Here is a 22,068-nt window from a genome sequence, read left to right as displayed (position 1 = left end):
ATCTAAAACCGGCGTTAACAACAGATGGTCTAATGCCTCATCGTCTAAGCCACTAAAGGCATTAATGTTATATATGCTCGTTTGAATCCAATTTCATCTAGAAATTATGTCTATAGGGTTTAAAGAATTTAATTCTAAAACTGACTAACATGAAAACTTGTTTTGTGTGCATTTGTTGTCTAAATGTGGAGGCTAACTTGAGCCCTTAATTGCCCATATTTGAAGTCCAACTTGTTTTGTAAGTCGCCTAGTTTTATCATTTTAAGCAACCTAAGTTAAGTCTAGAACCACCCTAAATAGAGGTCCACTGCCTCTTGGACCATAAGCATGGGACGGGTAGTGCACACATAGAGCACGACTTAGAATTGAATTACAATGCTTTTTTAGGTAAACAACTTTGACATAGTAACGGGGCAGTAGGAGATGATAGTCTGTGTGCGCTGAATAATATGAGGAATTCCCTACTTAAAGGGAGTTGCGAAGTATTATTTATATTGCACGGGGTGATCTTTTAGGGTAAAAAAACATAGGATCCCCTTCTTTTCTTTATACATTTAGTCATTTAGCATAGACTTAATAGTTATATCCCTGTAATCCTTATTTCTCATCATGTTATAATGTATTCATTTGACTCGTACTCTCTTTGTGTATCTTGCTTGATTATAATCCACATAGTCTTAAGTTCGGCCGGGACCTACAGTTGTGGACCTCGAAGGGTGCCTAACACCTTCTCTTTGAGGTAATTTGAGCCCTTACTCAATCTTTGGTAGCGTAGACTAGTCAAACAAAGTTATCTGCATAATAGATGCCCTAATGCACCTTACAAAACCATTAGGTTGAGATTCTTCTCCTTTATAACTCTATCTCCCATCTAAAAGGAGTTGTCACGATCTCGAAGCTCGCTTTCGGGAGAAAATGGGACGCGATAACATGGCGACTCTGCTGGGCATACTTAGGCTCTTACCATAATGAACTTGGCTTATGTGAATTATTTTTTGTTATGAAATGCACATCCCTTTTCCATCTTTATTTGTTTAAATATGCTATTACATGCATACCCCTTTCCCTATTTACCCTTATTCATTTAAACCCGTTATAACATGCATATCCCTTCTCTTCTCCACCTTTATTTGCTTAAATTTGTTATAACACGCACTTCCCTTCCCCGTTCACCATTATGTGCTATGACTACTCTTTATTTTGTTTAAAGACTAGTATATCATGCCTCCCCCATCCTACTCCCTTATTTGCTTTATTACATTCTCGCATATATTTCACGAACTAATTTATTCCTTTGCCTTTCTTTTGTGTCTTTCATGTTTTACCTTAATACTATATTTACCGCTTTTACATATTTATCATGCAAATAATTGACAATGTGTTCTTATCTTTTCATAAAGCATGCTCTACATCATACTCCACTCGTGCCAATTATAAATATAGAGGCGCTTGATGTGTTTCCGTGCTCTTCCAAAATTACCCTTTTTAAATCGGAAAGGCTTATTTGCGGTAGACTAGTCGATCAGCTGTGCAATTGACGATCCCATGCCTTTCTCTCTCAAGTTGTCCACTTGAGAGTACCAGTCTAGGCCATTCTAGAAATCTTACTCCAATATCAAATGTACATACATCATGTTAAATCTAGTATGGGTTAGAATGTTGTTAATGGGATAGCCAGCTAATATAAGCCTTGTCCAAAGTCCAACAGGATTTCCACAATCCCAATGGATACCATCATGTTATGTGCATTACTTGGAGAAAATATTCCAATATGTTGATCATTATTGTGTAAATAGTCGAATCTGGAGGGGGAATAGTCTAACCTTATTTGTTTGTAGAAAATGAAGCACGAAGTCCCCAAGTTCGACATTGTCAAAAATATCCCACTTCTGTTGCTTGATTGGTAGAAAAATCTTGTACCTAGCGACAAGAATCGCATGCAAAGGGTCCTTGGTAAGTTACCATCCTTGCTAGGCATCCAACCGAATAGAGCATTGATTGAGTCCTTCACTATGTTTTGGGATGAGAAAAGGGCCGTCTTCCACTTAGGTGACATAGAAATGACTCCTCTCTTAGAAAAAATAGGAGGCTTTGCTAAGCTTCCATGGGATAGTCCAGGGTTATTAGTAACAGAGAATTGCACCCCTCACGGTTTTCTAATAATGCTAGGATTTAAGAAAAATGATGAGTTGCTTTGTTTGAAGAAGTCATACATCCCATTTGAATTCCTTTATGAGCGTTATGGGCACAACAAGTCATATCGCCTTCATCATGATGAACTTGCCATTACTTCCTTAGGTTGGACGCACCGTTGAGTTTATGTGTTCATGTCTGCTTCTTGGGGTTGTTGATATTTTCGATGAAAGGGGAAGGATCCACACTCGTCTAGCCATGGTCGCTAGGACCCTGATGGAAGGCATCAAAGGACAAACCTATACTATCGTCTGCATAATCTTGGCCGAAATGTACGGCACTCTATATCGGGCAAGCAGAGATTCGGGCACTTCAAAGGTTGTAATCTGTTGCTGCAAGTTTGGTTAATGGAATATTTTCAGAGGGAAGAATGTCACCAAGAGCTTCTGCGACGACCATTGAACGACTACATAGCTTACCATCACCCAAACAAGATGACATTTATTCCAAACAAGTTTGCACAACCTGGAAATGCTGTGAGTTGGGTGCGTTTCTTCAGCAATCTGACAGACGAGCGGTACATTGGATATTTGAATGGTTTCCTAGCAGTTAGTTCATTATCAGGTCAAGAGAGACTACTCAGCTGGTACTGATCGGGTTGAGGGGAATTTATCCTTATGCTCTTATAAGGGTAATGAGACAAGCAGGAAAAAAATATGTTATACCTCGAATTTCCAACATGGTCCAGTACAAAGCAGATTTTAAAATGGGCGTTATTCCATTCAAGTTCGAGGCACAACATATGTGGAACTAGAAGGTCATCATGAAAAAGGATACTATTGAACCAGACATGTATCATGCCGGCCATGTGTACTTCTACCCATCATAGTTGGTGGACAATATAGAGTCGGGAATTAATCTGAAAAGCAGGATCACAGATGATGTTGTTGAATCAAAAGTCAAGTATAGGAGGTTACGCAAAAGTGTCTTCGAGTCTGAAGCCAGGCATCTAGAATAACACAAAATGGATATGGAAGCAATCAACGAATGGAGGGAAATTGCCACTAAGTCAACAGAGAGATTGAAATATTTGGAGCAAGGGTTGATAGAACTTGAAAGAAAGATGAGGAAGAGACTTTCAGATTGTTAGAACACGGATGGCAATGAAGGAGGGCACCTAGAAAAGGCTTACCTACTATTGGATATGCGCGACATGGGGAACCTTATTGATGGAGTTAAGAGAGCCAAGCATGAGGAAGGTCCTTCTGGGACCAAGTAGAATATGAAATGATGTTCTTTACTGCTTTCTAGCTTAGTTTTAGATTTTGATTGTAATAAGGCAAATGCCATTAGTAACTTTCTTATTATTGTCGATTTAGTAAGGATTTGATTCATTTTCACATTAATGAAATGACGTAATTATTGGAATCAATTTTCTCCAAGCCTATGTGTCACTTAGGCCTACCTCGAGCACAATGAGGTCCCCCAAATTAGGATGCGAATTTACTACATGATTTTGCAAAGCATGTTCAATATTGCAAGCATTCTTTCAATATCCCGTACTGACTTAGTTACCTTTTGTTTTTCTTTCTTTTGATTATTCCCATTTTCCAAGGTTGGTTCGTGCATACTGGCATCATTCACATGTCACACTAGATCTGGAGGTCCTCCACCTCCTCCTCAACCAAGTGATCCTAAAGGAAGAAGAAAATGGAAAGGAAAAATGGACGATTTAAGCGCTGCCAGAAAGACAATGCAAAAAAACGTTAAAACTTCGGATGGTAGAAGTACTCCAGCACAAAAAAAATTGGTCTTACGCCTGGAACAGAAAATACTGGAGCTATAGGGAGAACTTGAGCAGGTCCGGAACTTGACAAACCTTTCCCTCACCTTAAATGTCACTGATATCATCCAACAAACCCAAACGCCCGAAACCCGACGCCTTCGCAAAACACACTGAACCAAACTCCATCGTCAAATCCTCCTGTACCACATCAATACACCATACATCCTCAGAATCATAACCCTCTACCAGTACCTACTCCTCAATAATACCATCACCATCCAACTCAATACCCACAAACTACCACTTACCACACTCCTCAGAATGTACCACAACCTACTTCTTATCCCTAAAACTCAACCAATGACCACCATTATGCCCAGATTCCCGGAGTCCACTAAAGCAATCCCATATATGGGGAAACTTTACCCCACACCCCACAAAAGCCTTATATATACCGGAATCCACAGAGAAGGACCTTCTCATCAAGAACATGATTGAAGAACTCAAGAAGCTCACTGACAGAGTGTCACGCCCCGAAATCCGAGGAGCGCGACCGGCACTCGACCGGGTATCCCCGGCCAAGCGGACCTGGGTTCCTTTCCTATTCCACGTGTTACCCCGCATTTTCATTGTCCATTAATCAAGGAAAATAGTCATTTGTAAATTAAAACACCTTTTTTTACAAAATGTACATAGCCACTTAATGAAGTTTACGACTTACATCTCCCCATATACAATTCGACACTACTTTCCATAAAAACTTGAGTTGTCTCCCCTTGTTCTCCAGGTGGGCACCTGATTACAACAAAACAGACAAAACAAAGAAATTTTTCTGCCCCAGTTTGCACTAGGAAGACTTGTAAGTTGTTAGCAAAATTGTAAACCACTTGTACTATTGATGCAATGATGAAAGTAAACTAAAGAATAGACTAGGAAAACTTTAAACTAAGCTTGACTAAAGTAAAAACTGACCCTATTCTCCAGGCGGGGCTCCCTGACTGCTAACTTGAAATGTATTCCCTGCTCTCCAGGCGGGCTCCTGACCGCTGAACTTGACATATATTCCCTGCTCATATTTACATAAGTTCGCAACCCACATTTACTGTCTACGGAGCCTCTAAGGATACAAAAGGATGATACGATACTTGTCGGCAACAAGGCTCCGGCTAGACCTTACACAAATACCATAATAAGACTCCGGGAAAGAAAGCGGCATGAGCCACGCAAGGCCCCAAGAGGAAAATGGCTCACCAATGCTTCTGGAGGAAAGTGAAGAGGAGCTACGGACGGTGGACTGGAGTACCTGCTATGGATCCACCTACAATCATAACACGAATGAAGCGCCCCCGGAAAAAGGGACGTCAGTACATTTGAATTGTACTGGTATGTATGAACAAACTAGCCCTGAGCAAACTCAACCATACACAAAACACAAGTAACAAACAGTAATGGAATCACCAATCAAATACACCTGAAAGAAAACAATCAATCCAAACAAGTTACAAACTCTCCATTTCCCCTTCAACATTTTCTTATCAATGATTTTACAATTTTCTCATATTTTCATTTCAATAGTGATTTCGATCACTTTCCATCCTTATTACCTCGGCCACCCTTATCACCACAATCCACACCTTATTACTTCGTGTTGTAGCGCGCAACCCGATCCCACCGTACAATCACAATTCACAAATAACACAACAACAACAACAGTTCACAAAGAACAACAATAACAATTTCTCAAAGAACAATAATAATAATTTCTCAAAGGGTTTCCACAACCATCAATACTATTTCCATCATGTTCAACAACTCGTATGCATTTTATATCATCGCGATAATTGCCAATACAAGCCATATATGTTATTACCACAATTGTTCCAATTTCATCATTCACGATTTCCTTCTATCATTTGTTTCTCAACTCTTACCACATAAAACATTCACAACCACACATTTGGTTTATTGCCAATTACGGACACCATTATATCAGGAGATTTAACCACGAATAATCAAATCATACCAAACACGGTAATTCCACAAGTAATTCACGTAGATATTACATACCAGATATTCGTGCACCAAACAAAGTGACTTTACAAAGGTCAAAGTTAGCCATACATACCTCGTTTTAGCATTCCTTAAGTTACTACGTTGTTTCGAAAATTCTAGCAATCCCAATCTACTTGAAACATAACAAAATTAACACAAATTAGGAAGGTATTCATGGTCTCAGCTCATTTGAGCATTTTATAAAACACTAGTTGAGCATCTTGATTTTAAATTCCTTTTACAAGATTTTCTTCTTTCCCCAACCCAATCTTTACTTATTTATATTTATCAACCTTCCCACAAATCTAATTTGTACATGCATGTATACATAATACTATTACTCCAAGAATCATACCTCAATGACCCATCTCACAATCTCTACAATACCAACACAACCTAGGTTAGACACTTATGGCTCCCAATCACCATCCCATGAGTTCTAATGTGTATATCATACATAAATAATCACCATAGAGTAGTTAGAGATGATAGACATACCTCTTGTAGTAAGAATTTTTAAGAATCCCCACTTTTGGTGTTCTTGAAAAATTTAAGGATTTGAAGGAAGATCTAAGGATTTTCAAGATTAATCCTTGTTAGTAAAGGTGTTTAGGGGGTAGAAATCACTCAAAGTATTCTAAAAACCTTACCTTGGATTATAGGGATGAAGTTTGGGACGAAATCCCCTTGAGAGAGCAAGCCTTAACCCCAAAAATGACTTGGGAACTCTCTAGACCGGTCTTGAGGTATTTAGGCCGCGCTAACGAGGCAGAAAGAAACTCAATTAACGCTGGCTACGCGCTCCCGCGCTAAGGCCGCGATACTGACACATGCCCAGTAAAAATGATCATAACTTTCTGTATACAACTCCAAATGACAAACGGTTTGTTGAGTTGGAAACTAAACTAAAAGGGCTTTAATTTGATAGGTTTTTCATCACACAACTCCGTATATAACTGGAGATATGATCGTCCAAAGTGAAGTCTTGTGCACACTCATTTACAACTTTTGTTTATTATGAAATTTTCCAACTTGGCTTAGACTTAGGCCTCTCCTTAGACCCCAATCCACCTCTAATATGAATTATATGCTTATTAACATATCCAATTGATACCCATTATATCATGAATCCTCATTTGCACATAAAATGAAATAATTATCCAACCTTGGCACGACGAAATCTCAAATTACTTGGAAAAATATTTTCCGGGGCCTTACATTCTCCCCCGCTTAGGATCATTCGTCCTAGAATGAGGATCGAGGTTCATTCATTAGTCATCCTTATGTAACTTCTGCTCTTTTTTTTTCACATTATTAAATATATCATCAGCCCCAATTTTGGCTAACTCCTTAAATTTCCGAAAATTTCGCCAGAGTTTCCTTTGTAACTAGGACTATCCACCTGTCAGAGGGCCCCAGATACATATCCTAACAGTATATTCATGTTCCATAGACATAACATAACTTGTTCAACACCAACCATGGCCGCATAGGCAACATACATAGTCAAAATGGAATAGTTTAACATAGATCAAATCAAAAGATAAGAGTTTACATGGACCAAATGCATGAAAGCTATTACATATTTATTCAAACAAATGTGGGTACTTATTTCTCATTTCTTCCTCAGTTTCCCAAGTGGCTTCCTCAACCTGCTGGTTCCGCCATAACACTTTTACAGAGGCAATTTCCTTAGTTCTCAATTTCCGGATTTGCCTATCAAGAATGGCAACTGGAATTTCTTCATAAGATAGTTATTCATTAACCTCAATAGCTTCAATTCGCACAATAACAGACGGATCTCCTACTACCTTCTTCAACATACACACATGGAAGACCGGATGTACCAATGACATCTTGGGTGGCAGTTCGAGCTTGTATGCCACTTGATCGATCCTCTGAATGATTCTGTATGGTCCGACATACCTCGGACTTAATTTCCCTTTCTTCCCAAATCGCATGATTCCCTTCATGGGGGAAACCTTTAAAAATACCCAATCATCTTCTTTGAACTCCAAATCTCTACGACGAATGTCCGAATAAGACTTTTGGCGACTTTGAGCAGTTTTCAACTTCTCCTTAATAATTTTGACTTTCTCCATGGCCTGATGCTCGAGGTCCGGCCCTATCAATTCTTCTTCTCCAACCTCGAACCACCCAATCGGAGACGTACATCTCCTACCATACAGTGCCTCGAATGGTGCCATCTGGATACTAGCATGGAAGCTGTTGTTGTAAGCAAATTCTATGAGTGGCAAATGGTCATCCCAACTACCTTTGAAATCAAGAGTACAAGCTCGCAAAATGTCTTCACGCGTCTGAATAGTCCGCTCTACTTGCCCGTCAGTTTGAGGATGGAAAGTTGTACTGAGATTTACCTGCATGCCCAAGCCCTGCTGAAATTTCTTCCAAAAGTTGGTCGTGAACTGGGCACCTCGATCTGAAATGATTGAGACTGGAGTGCCATGCAACCTGACTATTTTTTTGATATACAACTGGGCATACTATTCCGCTGTGTCGGAAGATTTAACTGGCAAGAAGTGCGCTGATTTTGTGAGTCGGTCAACGGTCACCCAAATTGAGTCAAACCTGCGCGGAGTGCACGGGAGCCCTACTACAAAATCCATATTGATCATCTCCCATTTCCACATTGGAATTTCTATGCTTTGAGTCAATCCGCCAGGTCTTTGATGTTCGGCTTTCACTTGCTGATAGTTCAGACATCTAGTCACAAAGTCCGCCACACCCCTCTTCATACTGTTCCACCAACAAATTTCCTTGAGATCATGATATATTTTCGTAGAACCTGGGTGCACAGAATACCTGGAATTATGAGCCTCCGCCATTACCCTCTCCCGAAGATTATCCATATCTGGAACACATAGAGACATTGTAATACACCATCCCCGCCACCGAGTGAAAATGCCGAAGTCATGTTATTCAAAACTGCCTCTTTTATCTGTGCCAATGCTGGATTAATGAACTGCTTTTCCTTGACTTCCGCTACAAGTGACGATTCTGCTCCATTACACACCATAACCTTCCCCTCGTCTGAGGCCGAAATACAAACCCCCGGACTGGCTAATTGATAAACCTCTAAAGCCAATGGCCTCTGATTCGCTCCCAAATGAGCCAAACTACCCATGGACTTCCGACTGAGAGCGTCAGCCACCACATTTGCTTTCCCTGGCTGGTATGAAATGTCCATATCATAATCCTTGATCAATTCTAACCACCGTCGCTGCCTTAAATTCAGCTCTTTCTGTTTGAACAAATATTGGAGACTTTTGTGGTCTGAGAATACATCCATATGGACCCCATAAAGGTAATGCCGCCATATTTTCAAGGCGAATACATCTGCCGCAAGCTCCAAATCATGCGTTGGATAATTCTTCTCGTGATTCTTGAGTTGCCTTGAAGCATACGCTATAACCTTCCCATGTTGCATCAACACACACCCCAAACCGACCCTGGAGGAATCGCAATAAACCACAAATCCTTCTGTGCCCTCCGGTAAGGTCAATATCGGCGTCGAGGTCAATCTCGACTTCAATTCCTGAAAACTTTTCTCTCAAACGTCAGACCATTGGAACTTAACTCTTTCTGCATCAACTTAGTCAACGTGGAGGCGAGGGTAGAGAATCCCTCCACAAACCTCCGATAATACCCCGCTAAACCCAAAAAGCTACGGATCTCCGTCGGGGTCATGGGTCTAGGCCAATCTTTCACTGTTGCAATCTTCTGGGGATCCACCTGAATCCCTTCACTGGAAACAACATGACCCAGAAAGGTAACAGACTCCACCAAAATTCACATTTTGAAAATTTAGCATATAACTGGTACTGATGAAGAGTCTGCAGAACTGCCCTGAGGTGATATGCATGATCCTCCCGGCTCCGCGAATAAACAAGGATGTCATCAATGAAAACAATCACAAAGGAGTCTAGAAACGTCTTGAAGTCCCGATTCATAAGATCCATGAAAGCTGCCGGAGCGTTGGTTAGCCCAAAAGACATGACCAAAAATTCAAAGTGACCATAGCGAGTTCTGAAAGCGGTCTTAGGAATATCCTGCTCTCTGATCTTTAATTGGTGATACCCAGACTGTAGGTCAAGTTTGGAGAAGAACCTTGCACCTTGCAATTGGTCGAACAAATCATCTATCCGAGGCAAAGGATATTTATTCTTGATGGTGACCTTGTTAAGCTGCCGATAATCAATACACATCCGGAGCGACCCATCCTTCTTTTTGACAAAAAGAGCCGGAGCACCCCATGACGACACACTTGGCCGTATGAACCCCTTTTCTAATAAATCCTTCAGTTGCTCCTTTAACTCCCTTAACTCCGCTGGTGCCATTCTATATGGTGGAATAGATATTGGCTGCGTATCTGGCAATACATCAATCCCGAAATCAATCTCCCTATCTGGCGGGATCCCTGGAAGCTCGTCCGGAAACACTTCAATAAACTCATTCACGACTGGCACAGACTCGGGGACAGATACTTCGGAAGTGGTGTCCGCCACTCGGACCAAATGGTAGATACACCCCTTCCTAATCATCTTCGAAGCCTTAAGATAATAAATAAACCTACCCTTCGGCACCACACCATTTCCCTTCCACTCGATAACCGGCTCATTAGGGAACTCAAGCCTCATGACTCTCGTTCGGCAGTCAAGTTTAGCAAAGCACGAATAAAGCCAGTCCATTCCCATAATCACATCAAAATCCACCATTCTAAGCTTAATAAGATCGGCCGTGGTAGCACGACCACATACCGTGACAATACAATTCCTATAAACTCGCGTAGCTGTGATAGAATCACCAACCGGAGTCGATACAGAGAACGACTCATGAAGCTGTTTGGGTTCTACCCCAAAACTTGAAGCAATGAATGGGGTGACATAAGACATGGAGGACCCTAGATCAATAAGAGCATAACAATCAATGGCCTGAACAGACAAGATACCTGTAGCAACATCTGGGGAAGCCTCTGCACTATGGAGACCACTCAAGGCGTAAAACCGGCTGTGTCCACCTCTACCATGAGCTCCACCCCTAACTTCACCACGCCCTGCTGGAGCTAGAGGGCGCGCGGATGATGTGGCGGCTGAAGAACCGGATGACTAAGAAAATCCCCTACCCATGCCCTGACTGGACGCATGGCAGTCCCGCTGGATATGACCTCTCACCCCGCATCTATATCACACTGGAAGATCAAGATAACAAGTCTCCATATGGAATCTCCCACACTTGAGGCATAGAGCCCTCCCCTGCTGCTGTGATCTCCCTCCCGGATGACCGGACTGATGGGGTTTCCTACTATCTGAACCTGGCCTCGAGTGACTACTCTGCTGATAACTGTACACAGATGGCAGTGCACTCGCTGAGGACTGATCATATGACTGGGATGACCCTAATGGTCCCCTTCTCTGAACTGGTCTCGCTGAGTGACCCACTGATCAGGCCCTTTTGTTACTCTCCCTTCCTGCCCGTATTTTCAACTTCCTAGCCTCTGTGGCCTGAGCGAATCCCACAATATTCCCATAATTCATATCTGAGTGCAAGGCCGTTGTAGCAGCCTCGTTCACCACCAAAGGACCAAGACCCTGAATAAATCGCCGAACTCGATCACCCATGGTCGACACTAACTGGGGAGCATACTTGGACAATCTCACAAACTCCATGTGGTACTCCCAAACACTCATACTTCCCTGCTTGAGGACCTCAAACTCAGTGGCACGGGCTACCATTGTCTCGGCAGGCAAGAAGTGGTCCATGAGGGAATCTACAAACTCATCCCATCTAGCCGGAGGTCTTCCATCCCCACGGGAATCCTCCCACATCTCGAACCATGAATACGCTGCTCCCCTCAACCTGTATGAGGCCAACTCAACCCCTTCCATCTTTGTAGACTTCATCACTCGAAGGGTCTTATACATTTCATCAAGGAAATCCTATGGATCGGCCTCTGGGTCTGTGCCTGTGAACTATGGAGGGGCCAACCGCAGAAACTGGTTGACTCTAGAGCTGGCAGAATCTCCCTGTCCGCTGGAGGAAGTAGGGGTATCATGAGATCTCTAGGCTTGAGCGGCCACTAACTGGGTCAACATATGGATGGCTCTTCTAAGGTCCCCATCAGAAACCCCGGGACCGAAAGTTGGAACTGTATCAGGATCAGGAGTATCAGCGGGAGGGATGGTAGCACCCTCAGTCGCAGCTAGGACAGGATTACTTGGATCCGGAATAAATGGGCCAGGCAGATTCAAGACCGGGGAGTCACTCTCACCCACGGCATTAGGTATATGATTCATAGTCACACTTGGGGTGGTATTGGCCCCAAGGCCGAGTCTAGCTCTCTTCTTAGGTGCCATTACTGAAAAATTCGAAACAGAGCACGAGTTAGACGTGAATACTTTCACTTTTCACTTCACCTCACGATATAGAATAACAAAGAAGAGAGTAATTTCCTAAATGCCCATGTAGCCCCCTACTTATAGATGTGGTCGACAACACACTGATAAGAAGGGCTCTACTAGACACGGATCCGAGACCTCCTAGGACCCTTTTAAAACCTTAGGCTCTGATACCAAGTTTGTCACGCCCCAAAATCCGAGGAGTGCGACCGGCACTCGACCGGGTAGCCCTGGCCAAGCGGACCTGGGTGCCTTTCCTATTCCACGTGTTACCCCGCATTTTCATTGTCCATTAATCAAGGAAAATAGTCATTTGTAAATTAAAACACCCTTTTTACAAAACGTACATAGCCACTTAATGAAGTTTACAACTTACATCGCCCCATATACAAAATACATATATACATAAGTTCGCAACCCACATTTACTGTCTACGGAGCCTCTAAGGATACAAAAGGATGATACGATACTTGCCGGCAACAAGGCTACGACTATACCTTACACAAATACCATAATAAGACTCCGGGAAGGAAAGCGGCATGAGCCACGCAAGGCCCCGAGAGGAAAAGGGCTCACCAATACTTCTGGAGGAAAGTGAAGGGAGCTACGGATGGTGGACTGGAGTACCTTCTATGGATCCACCTACAATCATAACACAAATGTAGTGCCCCCGGCAAAAGGGACGTCAGTACATTTGAATTGTACTGGTATGTATGAACAAACTTGCCCTGAGCAAACTCAACCATACACAAAACACAAGTAACAAATAGTAATGGCATCACCAATCAAATACACCTGAAAGAAAACAATCAAGCCAAACAAGTTACAAACTCTCCATTTCCCCTTCAACATTTTCTTATCAATGATTTTACAATTTTCTCATATTTTCATTTCAATAGTGATTTCGATCACTTTCCATCCTTATTACCTCAGCCACCATTATTACCTCGGCCACCCTTATCACCACAACCCACACCTTATTACTTCGTGTTATGGCGCGCAACCCGATCCCATCGTACAATCACAATTCACAAACAACACAACAACAACAACAGTTCACAAAGAACAACAATAACAATTTCTCAAAGAACAATAATAATAACAATTTCTCAAAGGGTTTCCACAACCATCAATACTATTTCCATCATGTTCAACAACTCGTATGCATTTTATATCATCGCGATAATTGCCAATACAAGCCATATATGTTATTACCACAATTGTTCCAATTTCATCATTCACGGTTTCCTTCTATCATTTATTTCTCAACTCTTACCACATAACACATTCACAACCACACATTTGGTTTATTGCCAATTACGGACACCATTATATCAGGAGATTTAACCACGAATAATCAAATCATACCAAACACAGTAATTCCAAAAGTAATTCACATAGATATTACATACCAGATATTCGTGCACCAAACAAAGTGACTTTACAAAGGTCAAAGTTAGCCATACATACCTCGTTTTAGCTTTCCTTAAGTTACTACGACGTTTCGAAAATTCTAGCAATCCCAATCTACTTGAAACATAACAAAATTAACACAAATTAGGAAGGTATTCATGGTCTCAGCTCATTTGAGCATTTTATCAAACACTAGTTGAGCATCTTGATTTTAAATTCCTTTTACAAGATTTTCTTCTTTCCCCAACCCAATCTTTACTTATTTATATTTATCAACCTTCCCACAAACCTAATTTGTACATGCATGTATACATAATACTATTACCCCAAGAATCATACCTCAATGACCCATCTCACAATCTCTACAATACCAACACAACCTAAGTTAGACACTTATGGCTCCCAATCACCATCCCATGAGTTCTAATGTGTATATCATACATAAATAATCACCATAGAGTAGTTAGAGATGATAGACATACCTCTTGTAGTAAGAATTTTTAAGAATCCCCACTTTTGGTGTTCTTGAAAAATTCAAGGATTTGAAGGAAGATATAAGGATTTTCAAGATTAATCCTTGTTAGTAAAGGTGTTTAGGGGGTAGAAATCACTCAAAGTATTCTAAAAACCTTACCTTGGATCATAGGGATGAAGTTTGGGACGAAATCCCCATGAGAGAGCAAGCCTTAACCCCAAAAATGACTTGGGAACTCTCTAGACCGGTCTTGAGGTATTTAGGGGCCTGCTACTAGCGCGCCCGCGCGTAGGCCGCGCTAACGAGGCAGAAAGAAACTCAATTAGCGCTGGCTACGCGCTCCTACGCTAAGGCCGCGCTACTGACACATGCCCAGTAAAATGATCATAACTTTCTGTATACAACTCCAAATGACAAACGTTTTGTTGCGTTGGAAACTAGATGCAAAGGGCTTTAATATTATAGGTTGTGCATCACACAACTTCTTATATAACCGGAGATATGATTGTCCAAAGTGAGGTCTTGTGCGCATTCATTTACAACTTTCGTTTATTATGAAATTTTCCAACTTGGCTTAGACTTAGGCCTCTCCTTAGACCCCAATCCACCTCTAATATGAATTATATGCTTATTAACATATTCAATTTATACCCATTATATCATGAATCCTCATTTGCACACAAAATGAATTAATTAGCCAACCTTGGCACGACTAAATCTCAAATTACTTGGAAAAATTTTTTCCGGGGCCTTACACAGAGTTCAAAGTGTCGAATGTGGAAAGGGCATTAAAGGTTTGAATTATGAAGACTTGTTCATTCAACAGATGTAGAACTGCCGGAGGGTTATAAACCTCCCAAGTTTGAAATGTTCTACGGAACTGGTGATCCGAAAGTACATCTAAGAACATATTGTGACAAAGTTGTAGGGGTTGGGAAAATTGAACGAATTCGTATGAAGCTGTTCATGAGGAGCCTCACAGGAGATATGCTTTGTCTTGGTACATCAGTCAGAACCCGAAGAAGTGGGTTAATTGGGTGAGCATGGTGTCAGACTTCATGGATCGAGTCAGGTCCAACACAGAAATGCACCAGACATTTTCTACATTTAAAATCATAAGAAGAAACCAACGAAAACCTTCCGCATGTATGCTACTGGATGGAGATCTGAAGTTGCGAAAGTAAGGTCCACACTTGAATAAGAACACATGAATAAGTTCTTCGTCAGAGCTCAAGACCCGCAATACTATGAAAGGCTGATGGTTATTGAAAACCATAAATTCTCTGACATCATTAAGCTAGGAGAAAGAATAGAAGAAGGGATCAAGAGCGGAATGGTGAAAAATTTCAAAGCACTCAAGGCCACAAATAAATCTTTGCAGTCAGAAGGTATCTCTAAGAAGAAAGAAGTGGGTGATATAATGGTAGCCTAAGGTCCAAAGTCTCCTCTCACATACCAAACACCTCCACCCATATACCAGTCTTTACCTCCCAGATACCAACAACCTGCTGTCATCTATCACACTTATAATAGCCAACCCACATATTACCATTCACCACCGCCGGCCCGCCAAGATTACCAAAAATCATGACCAAAATTTGACCGCAGACCATCGAGACAATACACTCCAATTGCTGAACCCATAGACCAACTATACGAGAGACTAAAGGCTGCTGGTTATGTCACTCATATTCCCGTTGTTGCTATGGAAAACTCTTCTCAGTGGAATACCCAAACATGACATGTGCCTATCACTCAGGCATGAAGGGTCATACCATTGATGAATATTGCACTCTGAAGGACAAGATCCAGACACTAATCGACACTAAAGTCATACAGGCAAAAGAGGCTGCACCCATTGTTCGTAACAATCCTCTCTTAGATTACGGAGGTGAGAGAGTAAATATGATAGAGACCAATAAAGAATGAGATCCGGAAAAGTTAATTGGGCTCATTTGGGAGGGGGATGATCCTAAAACATCTCCAGTCACCCTCACGCCCATTGTGGTACAAGCTTAGGCACCGCCCGAATTCGAGGTAACCGCACCAACACCATTTGAAGTTGAGGTAACCACACCCTTCACCGTGATGGTAGCGGCCAAACCATCTTATAAGTCTGATGTTATACCATGGGATTATGTTGTGGAAGCAAAGAGGAAAGGAAAAGTTAAAATGGAAGAAACAGGTGCGGCACAAGGCATGACTAGAACTGGCAGGGTTTATACACCTGAGCACTTGGGAGGAACAAGCAAAGAAGCTGCATCAAAGCCGCCTGTCATTGAGACTGGCCCTGACAACATTTGGAGAAAATTGCATGTTAGAGAATACTCTATGGTTGACTATTTGAACAAAACTCCTGCTTAGCTATCCATTTTATCACTGCTGCAAAACTCCGAGAAATACAGGAATGCCCTTATGAAGATGCTGGGAGAAGCCTATGTACCCACCAACATCACTAGTGGGGAAATGACAAATATGGTCGGGCAGGTACTAGAAAGCCACAAAATCACCTTTCATGAAGACGAGCTGCCACCAGAAGGACTAAGTCACAACAGGGCACTACATATGACGGTGTAGTTCAAAGATAAGTTCATCGCCACGGTCCTGGTAGATGGGGATTCAAGTCTCAATATATGTCCACTGACTGCTCTGAAGAAGTTGGGTAAAGGCCTGCACAAGATACAAGCAGGAAACATGAATGTGAAGGTGTTTGATGGATCTCAAATGGCCATAATTAGAGAAATCAACCGAAGCCTACAGATGGGCCCAACCTTGTTTAATGTTGAGTTTCAAGTGCTGGGTATATCTACTACCTACAACCTAATATTGGGACGACCTTGGATACATGACATTGGGGCAGTAGCTTCTACTCTGCATCAGGCTGTGAAGTTTGAATGGAACCATCATGAGGTGATCATCCATGGAGACGGGAGTAATCCCATCTATACCAATCAGACTGTTCCAGTCATCGAGAACATGAGGAAGCTGGGCGGAGAAACCTACCATCGTATTGAGTGCATCAACGAAATTGAAAAGGATTAATGGTTGAAAAACAAAATAGAAAGCATACTGCAATGGATAGGGTATGAGCCTGGCAAGGGTCTCGGCAAGAATCTCCACGAGATCACCAAGCAGGTGCAACCAAAGCGTCATGGTACAACTTTCAGGCTTGGGTACTAATATACTTGGCAAGATTACAAGGATTGGTCTCCATCATGGCGTGGTCCTTATTATCCGCTGGAACAACTGGTACCACATTTGCACCAGACATTTCATCTAGTAAACATGATGTGGGGGTTTGAAGATAATGAAGCCTTAGCTGGCATAAGAAAGCTATTTCTGGATGACGAAGACATGGATTGCAGTGCGATAGTTGAGGGAGAGAAGGAGGAGGAAGACCTTACCATTCATATCGTCGAAATGGAAGTTATTCTCAAGAACTGGAATGCTACACCATCCCGGGCCCGTCGAGTTCCTGGGTAGCCTGGCAATTAGCATCAATTATTTTTAAAAGCAATTTTTAGAGAATCTAAGACATTTTTAGTATTTTGTTTTGAACATATTTTGTTTTGAAATAATTGCTCGGGTCATCGAGTCGTACGTTTTAACGTTTTTAAGATTTTATTAATGCATTGCTATTTTTGTATTTATTGTTATTCTTTACATTCTCTCTCTTCAACATTATTATTACCTATCCTGATGAACCTACGACTGTAACATGTAATGAGACAACGCAATACAAGGATAGTGATTTAGAGGATCTCGAAGACGATAAAATACCTGAGGAAATTTTCAGAGAAATGGAAAACTTTGAAAACAAACCTAAGTCTTATTTGGACAAAACTGAGACAATTAACTTAGGAGACTCTAAAACAATCAAGGAAACGCGTATAAGCATTCACCTCTCATCGTTAGAGAAGGAAGAATACATCTGGTTCCTGAAAGAGTATGAAGATATCTTTGCATGGTCCTACGATGATATGACGGGTTTGAGCACATCCATAGTGACTCACAAGCTACCGACCGATCCTATGTGTCCACCTATAAAACAGAAACTCAGAAAATTCAAGCCAAATATGAGTTTAAAAATAAAAGATGAAGTTACTAAGAAAATCAAAGCCAAGGTTCTCAAAGTGGTTGAATATTTGACTTGGTTGGTTAACATCATGCCAGTACCGAAGAAAGATGGAAAAGCCAGAGTGTGTGTTGATTACCGAGATTTAAACAGGGCAAGCCCCAAAGATGATTTCTTGTTGCCCAATATATACATACTGATCGACAACTGTGCCAAGCATGAACTCCAATCTTTTGTGGATTGCTTCGCGGGCTATTACCAGATCTGGATGGATGAAGAGGATGCTAAAAAAACAGCCTTTATCACACCATGTGGGATGTACTATTATAAAATTATGTCGTTTGGTTTTAAGAAAGTTGGAGCCACTTACATGAGAGCTATGACAACCATTTTCCATGACATGATACACAACGAAATAGAGGTGTACGAAGGTACAATCTGAAACTGAATCCTGCAAAGTTTGCCTTCGGAGTCCCTGCCAGAAAATTGCTAAGATTCATTGTTAGTTGCCGAGGGATCTAATTGGACTCGTCAAAAGTCAAAGCTATCCAGGACTTTCAACCTCTGAAGAACAAAAAGGATGTGATGAGCTTTTTAAGGCGTCTCAACTACATCAGCCATTTCATAGCATAATCAATCGTGATCTGCGAGCCGATTTTCAAAATGCTAAAGAAAGATGCTGCAACAAGCTGGACTGAAGAATGCCAGAAAGCCTTCGACAAAATCAAGGAGTATTTATCTAAACCACCTGTTCTAGTCCCACCGGAACCAGGGAGACCTTTGTTGCTTTATTTGTCTGTACTAGATTGGGCTTTTGGTTGTGTTCTGGGACAACATGATGAGACTGGAAGAAAGGAGCAGATCATATATTATATTATATGAGTAAGAAATTTATACTCTACGAAGCCCAGTACTCTTTTCTGGAGTGCACCTGCTGCACTTTGACATGGATTGCTCAAAAGCTGAGGCATTACTTCTGTGTATACACCACTTATATTATATCAAGGATGGATCCGCTAAAATACATCTTCTAGAAACCCATGTTTGTGGGAAAGTTAGCAAAATGGAAGATATTGCTGAGTGAGTTCGACATCATCTATGTAACTCAGAAGGCGATCAAAGGGCAACCATTGATAGATCATTTGGTAGAGAATCCTGTAGACGGAGAATACGAACCATTGAAAACGTATTTTCCCGATGAAGAGGTATTGTTCGTAGAAGAAGATATCACTGAGGCATACGATGGTTGGAGAATATTCTTTGATAGAGCTGTAAACTTCAAAGGACTGGGTATTAGAGCTATCTTGGTGTCAGAAACGTGCCAATACTATCTGGTATCCGTAAAATTCAGGTTTCTATGTACCAACAATATGGCAGAATAAGAGGCTTGCATCTTGGGACTCAGGTCGGCCATTGACATGAATATTCAGGAATTGCTAGTGATTGAAGATTCTGACCTCTTGGTGCATCAGATTTTAGGAGAATGGGCTATCAAAAATACCAAGATATTACTGTATCTATACTGTGTACAAGAGCTGATCCAGAGGTTCACGAAAATAGAGTTCAAACATGTTCTGAGGGTCCAGAATGAGTTTACAGATGCATTGACCACTTTATCTTCCATGATACAGCACCCAGACAAGAACTTCATCGATCTTATACCAATAAGAATTCATAAGCAGCCAGCTTGCGCTCATGTTGAAGAATAAAGTGATGGAAATCCATGGTTCCATGACATCAAGGAATATTTAGCAAAGGGAGAGTATCCGGAACACGCAACTCATACCTAGAAGCGCACACTCCGGAGGTTAGCCAACCATTTATTTCAAAGCAGAGGAATTTTGTATAGAAGGACTCCTAACCTGGGGTTACTACGATGTGTCAATGCCAAGGAGGCATCCAAATTGCTCGAGGAAATACATGCCGGAACTTGCGGACATCACATGAATGACTTTGTCTTAGCCAAGAAAATACTAAGAGCAGGATATTTCTGGATGACTATGGAAACAAACTACATCAAGTATGTCCAAAAGTGTCACCAATTCCAGTACACGCTAATATGATAGGAGTGCCACCCAATGAACTCAATGCAATAAGTGCACCCTAACCTTTCTCCATTTGGGGCATGGATGTCATCAGTCCAATTAAACCTGCTGTTTCAAATAGGCATATGTTCATTTTGGTGGCCATAGATTACTACACAAAGTGGGTTGAGGACACATCTTACAAAGCTGTAACTAAGAAGGTCATTGCAAATTTTGTTCGGGATCACATTATTTGTCGGTTCGGAGTACTAGAGTTAATCATCACCGATAATGCCGCCAATCTCAATAGTGATCTAATGAAGTCCATGTGAAACTTTCAATATCAAGCATAAAAATTCCACAGCATACAGGCCGCACATGAATGGAGCTGTAAAAGCCACCAACAAAAACATCAAGAATATATTGAGGAAAATGGTAGATAATTACAAACAATGGCACGAGAAGCTGCCATTTGCTTTACTTGGATACCGCACCATAGTTCACACATAAACTGTGGCAACTATCTACTTATTGGTTTATGGTACTGAAGCGGTTATCCGTACCGAAGTAGAAATCCTTTCTCTTAGAATAATACAAGAAGTTGAGCTCAGCGACGCAGAATGGGTACAAAGCCGCTATGAAAAACTGGCCCTCATTGATGGAAAGAGAATGAATGTAGTATGTCACGGCCAACTCTACTAGAACAGAATGGCAAGAGCTTTTAAAAAAACGGCCAGGCCGAGGCTATTCACACCGGGGCAGTTGGTGCTAAAGCGGATCTTCCCACATCATGATTAAGCCAAGGGGATATTTTCACCCAATTGTCAAGGTCCTACATGGTTCACCGAGTACTAATAGGAAGAGAACTCATATTTGCAGAAATGGATGGAGAGATTTGTCCAAAACCTATCAACTCAGACACAGTCAAGAGATACTATGTTTAGGATTGCTTGCATTTTCTTCATTTGATGTAACTGAACTACATTTGACCTGATTCCTGTTTAAGAGGGCATACGTAGGTAGCCCCATAGGTTCGGTCATATATTAATAAAATCTTCATTTCCCCCATGATCAGAAACTGGGGCAAGATCGCAAATTTAGCCAACCTCATCATATGTAGAACAACCAAAAAGTATTGTCAGAAGTATGAATTTAAACTGGGGCAGAATTTTGAGGGGGCCCCTCAAAATTCTAAGTCAAGGAGGTCACAATGTCTCTAAAATTTATCATAGTCACCGATTCATTTAAATTTTTTGATATCACATACTACTACATTTGAAATAACTATATTTTTGCAAATTCATGCATATTTTTCAAAAACTTTGTTTCTATGACAACGAGATGTTGCCCAGGGTAACTCAAATAGGATCTCAATACAGGAGCAAAGACAGAGCAAGAAGACGAAAGCACAAACCAACCTTCCCCCATAGAACTCACAATTTTTCTATCGATGCAGGTATGATAAGACAATGATATCCGAAGATACATCAAGTCACTGCCTCTAAGACAACGAATTATCTAGCGTGAACATCTCCAGTTAAGAAATACTCTACTTTCTCACTCTCACTCATCGTTTTATTGCATGAGGCTAAACATTGCCTCCCTATTATATAAGTGTAAGCACTGCCTTTCCTTGCATTGAGACTAAGCATTGTCTCATCTTCCTACATGGGGCTAAGCATTGCCTCCCTAAT

General features: G+C 41.3%; 1 protein-coding gene across 1 annotated transcript; it reads left to right on the top strand.

The window, feature by feature from the left end:
- Nucleotides 1-19,390: 19,390 nt before the first annotated feature.
- On the top strand, nucleotides 19,391-20,059 carry LOC138873117 (uncharacterized). The gene is made up of 2 exons (XM_070151555.1): nucleotides 19,391-19,684; nucleotides 19,823-20,059. Exons 1-2 carry the CDS (start codon nucleotides 19,391-19,393, stop codon nucleotides 20,057-20,059), a joined length of 531 nt encoding a protein of 176 aa, XP_070007656.1.
- Nucleotides 20,060-22,068: the final 2,009 nt, after the last annotated feature.

This window comes from Nicotiana sylvestris, chromosome 7 (assembly GCF_000393655.2).
Source record: "Nicotiana sylvestris chromosome 7, ASM39365v2, whole genome shotgun sequence".
Classification (NCBI taxonomy): Eukaryota; Viridiplantae; Streptophyta; class Magnoliopsida; order Solanales; family Solanaceae; genus Nicotiana; species Nicotiana sylvestris.
This window is presented reverse-complemented; position numbering and strand designations above follow the sequence as displayed.